The following is a 9,512-nucleotide window of genomic DNA, read 5'->3' on the forward strand; positions in this document are numbered from 1 at the left end:
CATTCACCAACTGTAAGGTTCTGTGCTCTCTGTTGTACTGTACACAGTTGGATTAGGATTAGCTAGCTCTCTATTTCTTGTACACAAACTTCGACCTTTGGATTTCCTAAATATCTCCTCCAATTAAAATTGGTAATCTCTATATATAATAATAGGTGAAACAGAGAGAAAATCCAATTAGATTTCAATTGGATTCTCAATTTTGCGCCACTTGTCCTAACCAAAACTCAAAAAAAAATTTAATTAGATTATAAATTTGACTTCAATTTTGTGTCATGTATCTTATCTAAATTTTCTAATTGTTGTGCCCAAATAAATGATGCATTAACATTTAACACAGAAGCCAATAAAACCACAATAATAATGCTCATTGGCCTAAGCAAAAACATCTTACCTGCACACTTTCATGGAGATTATAAATTGGACTCCAATTTTGTGTCATGTATCTTATCTAAATTTTCTAATTTTTGTGCCCAAATAAATGATGCATTAACATTTAACACGGAAGCCAAGAAAACCACAATAATAATACTCATTGGCCTAAGCAAGAACATCTCATCTGCACACTTTTATGGGTGATCTCAATAGAGTCTGGAGCTCTTCTAATCCCACAACCAGAACCAAGGAGTCCAACGAGAAAGACTATAAAAATAAAACATCATCTCCTCCTAATTCCATATCTTCATCCCATGTCTCCTCCTCTCTCAATCTCTACCAACTAGATCCACACACTGCCCTCTCCTCCTCCTTACGGATTTTTTAGAGCAAGGTCGGGTTCAAACACAATGTTCAATCCCACTCTTCCTTGCTTCACACTCTCATACATTAGCGCTTTATTGGCGCCTCCAAGAAGATTCCAAGCTCAATGATTAGTTCTTATTTTTTAATAGTTTTTAGTGTGTCTGGATTAAGATTTTGTTAATTTGTTAAAAGTGACAAAAATATAATCATATATATTATATTAAGTTGAAGTTCAATTTTAGAATTCAAATTGAATCAAATTGATTTCTAATTGTAGTTTAATTTTGTGCTATGTGTCCAATTTGATTTTTAAATGTTGGTGTTAAGTTACTTCCATCCATAATGCTCAATGTGGAAATTGAATCTACTAAGATAAACATCTTATCATCACAATTGTTAATATTTCCGTGCGTAAGCACGGACTACATGCTAGTTTAAGTATAATAGATTGCTAATTCAAGGTCCCAAAATCAAACATGCACAGAAGATTTAAAAAAAGATAAAGAGTATCTCTGACACTCCAATGGACACATCGATCGATCATTGGCTTGCCCTCCCAAGTAATCATTGTATGCATCAACGGTTCTTTCATCTTTGTTTGTATTCCCAGAGACAGAAATAACCACCCATTCGCTGGTTTTTTTTTTGTTTTTTTTATTTTTTTATTTTTTTTATTTATTATAAAAGGGAGAGTATTATTTAATTATATATATAAGAGTTTATACATCAACATGCAGTTCAAGCTTTAGAGGACATAGTCTACTAGTTCTAAGATTTTCCATATCCCATACAAAAGTTACATATACAAAAGCGGAATAGATATCGTAGATTTTCAAAAAACACTGTTGTTGGTTTCTCCTCTTTGCTAAAGCATCTGCGTAGTCATTAGCTTCATGGAAGATGTGGCACACTTGGATGGTCCAGCTGCATTCCATAAGGTGCCTGAAATCCATAAAGTTCGCTGGTTTTTTTATTAAGCACCCTTTGCTGGTTATTTTGCACTAAATTATTTACTTAGCCCTAATAAGTTGCGGGAATATACACGAAAATTTTAGATCAGTGATTATGAGATGCAAAAATAGAAAGAAATATATGTTTCAAAAAAATCATACAAGGTAATATTTTTGTGATTCAACAATTTTTCTACATGCACGAAATTGCAATGATTTCACTATTTACATGAAAAAAAATATAAGATGTGATAATACAATTTTTCTCTTTCAACACAACACACCAAATCTTAATTTGAAACAACAATATTTTTATTCCGTACAAAAGATTCACAATGGACTAAAAATGGACCAAAAATTTTGGGCCTAGCAACCTAAGCCCTTGCTTCATGGACTAAATTTCAAAAAATCTCCTATTAAAAACACAACCATACTCTCTTGTAGCCCAACATAAGTAACTAGCCTCATGGATGTACGTGTCATGCATATGTTTATAAATATCGCATACAAACATGTTTAGATTCCATTGTATAATACTTTTTTTTTGTTCAAAATAATTAACTGTCTCAATATGATTTTTTTATTTGAAAATATTGATAAAAATACGGGTTATGGAATTAGCTATATATTCAAAATATTTTTTTCAACTTGACTATTTTACCCATTAATTTTTTTATTTGTTTCAATATATCTTATAATAATTTGTAAGAATACTTTTTATCACTAACTTTTATTTTTAGAAAATATTTAACTAAGCAATATGATAGTTTTGAAAATAGTGATGAAAAATGGATATTGGATACCAAAACATTCTATTCCAATTATACGAGTAGATAATCCTACGTGGAAAAAAAACATGGACTTAGCATTATACTAATGTCTATTGTGCATTTTAATAAATTATCATTTTTATTAAAAAAAAAAATCCAATATCAAATTAAACAATGCAAACTTGCATTGAACATAATATTAGATTACATAATATATCCTCAACTCGGATCCAAAGAGTAAGAAACATAGAGTTAGGATAACTCCAATTCAATACAGACAAATCTAGTAATCAGCTAAGCTAATCCAAGTCCATGTGCAAAAAGAAAGCCTAAAACTAGTAAGCAGTTTATTTATTGTTATATTTAGGTTAAGTTTACTGGATGAATTCCCATTGCGCCTTTGAATTAGTGAATAATTTCTGATAGGTTTGATAATTTATGCTGATCGGTATTAATAATTGAGGATCGTTCATTAATTTTATTTTATTTCAAATATGAGCTATGCTAAAGCTTATCAACAAAGCAAATTTCATGTTAACACTTTTTTATATTCCTATTAAATAAGTTTAAACTTATTTATGAGTTACTTGATTAATTTGTTTGTTATAATATATATTATAAACTATGACTAAAATTTGTATCTCTTCACAAATTCTGTGTTTATAATTAATAAATAAATTAAAATATAAATTATATTATGGATTTAACTAAATAAAATTATTTTCATTCGTGAATATATACAAATTAGATTCACCAAACTTGTTAAAATGTATATATATATTTTTATTTCAAAATGAACTATTTATATTAGTAATAAATAACAAATAATAACTTAATACCTTATGAATTCATTTTACAAACTTAACCCTATCAAGTCTTTATATATATAAATAAATTTTTACTCACGGTGTTTTTTTTCCCCTTCATCATGAATACATTATTTTGAATTTAGCTTATTTAGTAGTTGAGCCTAAGTCTGCACTTGATCCTGACTCTTTTGTTACATAAATAAACATAAACAATTTTTTTTATCTAATCAAATCCAAATTGTTCATAAAAGAGTTTAATCATTCACAACCTGCAAAGAATTATTTGCTGTCCAAATTGTCAAGATACTAGATGTTTAAACTTCCAAATTTCAACTTTTGCATTTCTGCATATTAGTTCTAACACGAAAAGTGGCTATAACTTTGTTAATCCATCAAAAAGAAATCCTATAAATATTATAAATGACAACCTTCATGCTTGAAGCAAGGACTTTTAAGTTACCACTAAACCAACCAACCAAAATACCTGCAATTTGTAGATTGGATCTAATAGTAATATGCAATTGCAATCTCTTATAATTTTTTTTTCTGGTTTTTCTTTATAAAATCTGTTTCAAATCCCCTTTTCATAAATTCACTAAACCTGTTGATGATAATATTTTCTTCTTTCTCTTTGGCCTTTAGTCTTTAGTCTTTACTACCTTAAGGCAAGGCCTCCAATCTCCATATAACCTTCTTTTTCTGATCTTGGCCTTTTGAAGCCTCGAACTTCTTGATGGCATGATTAGGTACTTCGATGTATTTAAGGTACAAAAGATTAATTATATAATAATTATTGTCACGAAATTAACGACAAGATTGCAGCAGTAAAGATACATATATATAGTTCGAAGTCCAATGCTAGTTCGTTGCCTGACAGTAAATAAATTTCTTAGTATAATAGTAATATATAACATTGTTATTCATGTTGGGATTATTATCAAGTCTTGAGAATCTAATCTCACTTGTAATTCGATAACAGTCCAACCTAATGAATAATAGTATAATGTATTAATATTTAAGTCGATGCTTCTCTCTCACGTGAAGTCTGTTTAATTTCCTCGAGACTGAGATAGTTGGTATCAATATTTTAAAAGCTTAATTACAGCTACAGACCCTAAATTGATAAAAATTTCATGTTTATATCAAACTGCTACATAAAGATAATACATAAAATGTTCCTTCTAATCAAAGCATCTAATAATTAGTTAATGCTGCGGATCCACCGGTTTGAGCATCTGCATTTTTTTTCTTTTGGTTTGTGTGAAAAGCACTAAGCATCTTTGTTAATCCATTTGATTTCGTATAAGAGTATTTTTAAGGTAATTTTTGATAAACTTTTAAAGAAAAGTTTTGACTCGACTTTTATGAAAAATAAAAAAATTTATTAAAATATTAATAATTTTTTTTCTATAAAAAAATTTATTAATAAATGCATCTGTCAACAAGTTTTGTAATAAATGGACGGAAAAGAAAAAGAAGAATCGAAAAGACATTGTAAAAGTTAATAAAAAGGAAACAAGTCACGTTGACCCATTACATGCATGCAATATAATAACACAAGTCACCACTCACAAACAACTAATCATCATAAAATTCACATCTTTTAGGGCCTAAACAGCTGTGTTTAATGGGTCTAAACTCACTAAAAGAATGTAAAAAAAAAAATAGTCACATTTCAGATCGAAACAAGTGTGATATGAGTCAGCAATCAGCACACATTGCTCACACAATAATTAGTAATTTACAGCAACCTTTGGTGTCCCAATTACCCCCCAAAAAAAAAAAAAAACGAAACCAACAAAGAGATCATCCCTTTATAAAAATATCAAAACTCAACCTTTCTGAGAGTTCATCAAACCCATGATCTAAACCCCTACATTTCATGATTAGGGCACGTGACACCTAACCATGTGTAAATCACAAACACACGACTGATCACACAGATAACACAGGGCGGGGATACGAAGGCAGTGAAAGAGACGTTTCGAACTCACCCATGTGATTCCATCAGAAACCCCAGATCCACCATTTTCCAACACCCAGCTATTTAACGTGAAAAAGGTGAAGTGTAAAAATTAATTAAGAAAACACAACCCACCCACTTGCCTAATTAATCACCACGGAAACTGGTGGCCCGTTCCTTCCTCGGCCAACCTCTTGTGCGCATGGACCACCAACAAAGTAACTTTTGTTTTCCCCCCACAACGTGGGTATATTAGTTGTTTTGTTGTGTCTACTTATAACTATATAGGGTTAGTATGAATTTGTGAGTTTTAGTTAACTCAACTGATAAAAATGTTGATAGTTGTATAGAAAATTTAGAATTTAATTTCCACTTATACAAAAAATTAATTAGTATCTTAATCTGGTGATAAAAAATTATTATCAGAAGTAGACGCCATAAGTTGAAACTCTCTCAAAAATTTAAAAAAAAGTTAATATGAATATAACACATTTATTTATCGTGTTATGATTAGTTGACTCTAACACAACTTGTTTATTAAATAAGTTGTATGATAATACATGATTCGCTTAACTTATTTAATAAATGAGTCATGTTATGGTCAATACACAACTTAACACGAGTACATGACGGATCTAATAAATTTTTCAAAATAAATTGGTAGATTTGAAATTCAATTAAATGGGTCAAATGGCTCAAATGAGCTTCATGGGTCAAACTTGGAATGGCTTGTTTATTTAACAAATCTATTAGTATAGATCTGAATTTGATACGAACTTATTAAACTTAAACCTTAACCTATTGGGTCATGTCAAATATTGTCATCCTACCTTCTTCTTTTTTTTGGGTTTCATTAACTTTTCAAAACCACCCAATAAGTTTGAATTCAAGAATATTGTTGAGCCACATTAACCTAAAGTCTTAGATTTTAATGAACTTTTGTTAGTTTTTAATGCGGGAGGAAGCTTTTAAAGCCTCCTTCAAAAGCCACTTCTTTTGAGTACCAGACCATTTATTGGATGTAAATAGTCCTACAGTTGTATGCATGGTTACCAAACATTCAGTAGATACATAATTAAACGAAAGAAAATTCAAAATTTCCCTTAGCATGGCCCAAATTACTCATTGGAAATTTTAAAGTTAAGTTTCGGAATAATAAGTTTAGTAACCCAACTTTTATTATGATAGGTAGATCATAAAAGTAGCATTAGTAATTTAGTACAGGTAAAAAGGAAAAGGCCAAAAAAAAAAAAAAAGTGTGGGTCAATCTACCTCTCAAAACCATTATAAGAAGTACCCATTCGAGTCCCTTCCAAACTTTGCTCTCAAATCCATCTCTCTCTCTCTCTCTCAACACTATAGACAGATGATGTAGCAATCAACAATGGGCAGGAGAACAGAGAGACCCTCCAAATCCCACACACTCCCACCTTCACCATCCCACTCATTCTCATCCTCTTCCTCCTCAGACTTCGAGTTCACCATCTCTCTCTCCCCACGCAGATCCTCCACCACTCTCTGCCCAGCCGACGAGCTCTTCTACAAAGGCCAACTCTTACCTCTCCACACCTCTCCTCGCCTCTCCATGGTCCGTACTCTCCTCTTAGCTTCCTCAAGCACCTCTTCCTCCTCAGACACCACCACCACCGCCTCTCGTGACTCCACAGGTAGCTCCAACGACTCTCACTCTTCCTTCAACAGCGACCTCTTATTGCTGGCCGAGTGTGACTCATCGAGACCCAGCTCAGTCACAGAGGACGACGAGTTCAAACGCCTTCACAACCCTAACACCCAGATCAAGAAACCCAAGTATTTCTCATTGTCAAGATTCTCATCTGTGTTCAAAAAAGATCCAAAGACACGTGACCCAGATACTGTATCCGGTTCATCAGTGAAAAGAACGAGCTCTACAGCCAAAGAGGTTATACGAAAGTATTTGAAGAAAGTGAAGCCTTTGTATGAAAAACTCTCCCAAAAACAACAACAGCAACAACAAAAAATGGGAGGAGGAGGAGGAGGACTTGTTACGACGAGTTCTACAACGGCAAGAACTGTGTCTTTGTTAGCTGCGAAAGAACACAGCGATAAGATCAGTACGAGGAAAGAAAGTGTTAGTGGATTAATCTCTCAATCTTTTTCGGGGAATTTGAGGTACCCACGTAGGAAAAGCTGTGTTTCGAGCTGTCCATCTTCGATGAGGTCCTCACCGAGCCATTCGGGTGTGCTTAGTCGAACCGGGTTCATGGGTACGAGTACAGGGACGAGTAAGGTTGGAGGAATGTATAACAGCGACACGTCGTCGATGGAGGAGTTACAGAGTGCAATTCAAGGTGCAATTGCTCATTGCAAGAACTCCATGATTCAGAACAAGACCATGGTCAGTAATGAGATTTGAAATTTGAGATATGAATCAAAATTAACTGATTATATTTAGCAGTAATTTTTAGTTTCCTAAGATTTTTTTTTTTTTTTTTTTTTGAATCTAGCTTTGTGTGTTGTCACTTTTGTTGCTATTATGCAATTACTAAAAAGGTTAAGAAAAAGTATTTGACTTTTTTTTTTTTTTCCTTCCTAACGTGAAGTAAAAAGCTACATGTGATGTGATCTGTGTAACATTCGTATTGTATCAATGTATCAATGGGAAAATCTAGTTTGGAATCCAAGCCTTTGGAACTTGAAATCCTCGTCAGATTTGATGATTCTTATAGGATTTTTTGCTTACAATTTATTACTAAAAATTAAAAATATTGTAAAAAAATAATGGATACAGTTTATTATTAAAAATTAAAAATAATGTAAAAAAATAATTTTTAAATATGTAAATAGTATGTAGGGTTCAATTTTGAAGTTAATTTTACTAAATTTTGTACTCGTGGATCCTCTGAATTGTACACAAGACCCACAGAAATTAAACACGAACACGCAACGCCCACTGAAGCTATCCAAATTCCAAACTAAGTCTTAGTTTGACTGTTTGAAAACAACAATTCAACTTTTCATCTTTTTCCTTTTTTCTTTTTTTTCTCTTATGATTAAATTTTGAAAAATGCTAACGGATCTTCTTAAGACAATAATTAATAATTTATTTAAATAAAAATTTTATGAAAAAAAAAACAATTTATATTTTGATAAATTTTTTTATTTTTTATAAAAATAATATCAAATTTTCCTTAAAATAAATTATTAATCATCAATAGGAGGACGTTGCATTTGCTTTTACGCCATAGTTATGTACATTTTGTCGTTTTTCTGAAACGTAAACCTGCTTGCCTAAATGGCTGCCACGAGGTGTTTTTTGGCTGTCACTACTTTCAAGATGACTTTTTACGTTGATAATTCATAGAGTACTCTTATGTTTTTGTTTTACTCATTGATGTGGATTTTGAATTTCTGACTTTGTAGTAAAAAGAAAGAAGAAGTATTTTGTTTTCCGTGGAATCATCCATGTGCTTTTGAATTAATGAAGCATCAGTCAGCTTTCCCCATCGGATAAGACGGCGACACATTTTATTTAATGAGTGAGGGCAGTGCTACGAAGTTTCATTTACGACATTTTCAAAATTTTCAATTATGAGTAATAAATATTTTTAGAATTTCAACGCTCTTTGTTAAACGCGTGAAGACACATCGACAATTTTTCTAGTAATTCATTTTCCTATGAGCTTAATTCATGTTTGACCGTGTAAAATCCAAATAAATTTTCATATGATATGATAGATCTGGATCCACAAATATAATTACCTAATAAGTACTATTCGTACGGGCAATGGTTGGTAAAGCCGTAAAGGGTGGGACTGGGTTTTATATGTTTCTGATAATATTAACTGGGAAAAAAAAAACAGAGAGCACTATCAATTTTATTTACTTGTAATTTTGGAAAATTAATCGAAAAATATTAAATATTACACTTGGACCACATTCTTTTCTTGATAGAAAATCCATATGATTGTATCAATAGCATAGGCTAGATGATGTAAATTCTTGCTTGCGAGCACAACCTTCCTGGCAAGTTGCAACAATTACATTTTTCATAGTTAGTTTTCTTTTCTATAAGTGAGTAAAAGGAGGATTAGGTCCTTAAGTCTAATCTCACAAATGAGAGTGGAATGCCATTAGAGCATATTGGGTTTCATTTGTGTGTGTATGTGTGTTTTTTTTTCCTTGGTATATTTTAAGTGGAATGAGGATTCAAACACTTTATATCTCCATTTCAGATACAAAAAAGAAGCAAATGATATAGAGCTTAAAGATTTAAAACCACAAAATTCTCACACATGCT

The 9,512-nt window shown here is 31.7% G+C and overlaps 1 protein-coding gene across 1 annotated transcript; it reads left to right on the forward strand.

The window, feature by feature from the left end:
* Positions 1–6,561: 6,561 nt before the first annotated feature.
* LOC115994963 (probable membrane-associated kinase regulator 1) lies at positions 6,562–7,764 on the forward strand. Its single transcript, XM_031119321.1, has one exon. The coding sequence runs from the start codon at positions 6,618–6,620 to the stop codon at positions 7,626–7,628; it is 1,011 nt and encodes a 336-aa protein (XP_030975181.1). The 5' UTR covers positions 6,562–6,617; the 3' UTR covers positions 7,629–7,764.
* The last annotated feature ends 1,748 nt before the right edge of the window (positions 7,765–9,512 follow it).

Source organism: Quercus lobata, chromosome 6 (assembly GCF_001633185.2).
Source record: "Quercus lobata isolate SW786 chromosome 6, ValleyOak3.0 Primary Assembly, whole genome shotgun sequence".
Taxonomy (NCBI): Eukaryota; Viridiplantae; Streptophyta; class Magnoliopsida; order Fagales; family Fagaceae; genus Quercus; species Quercus lobata.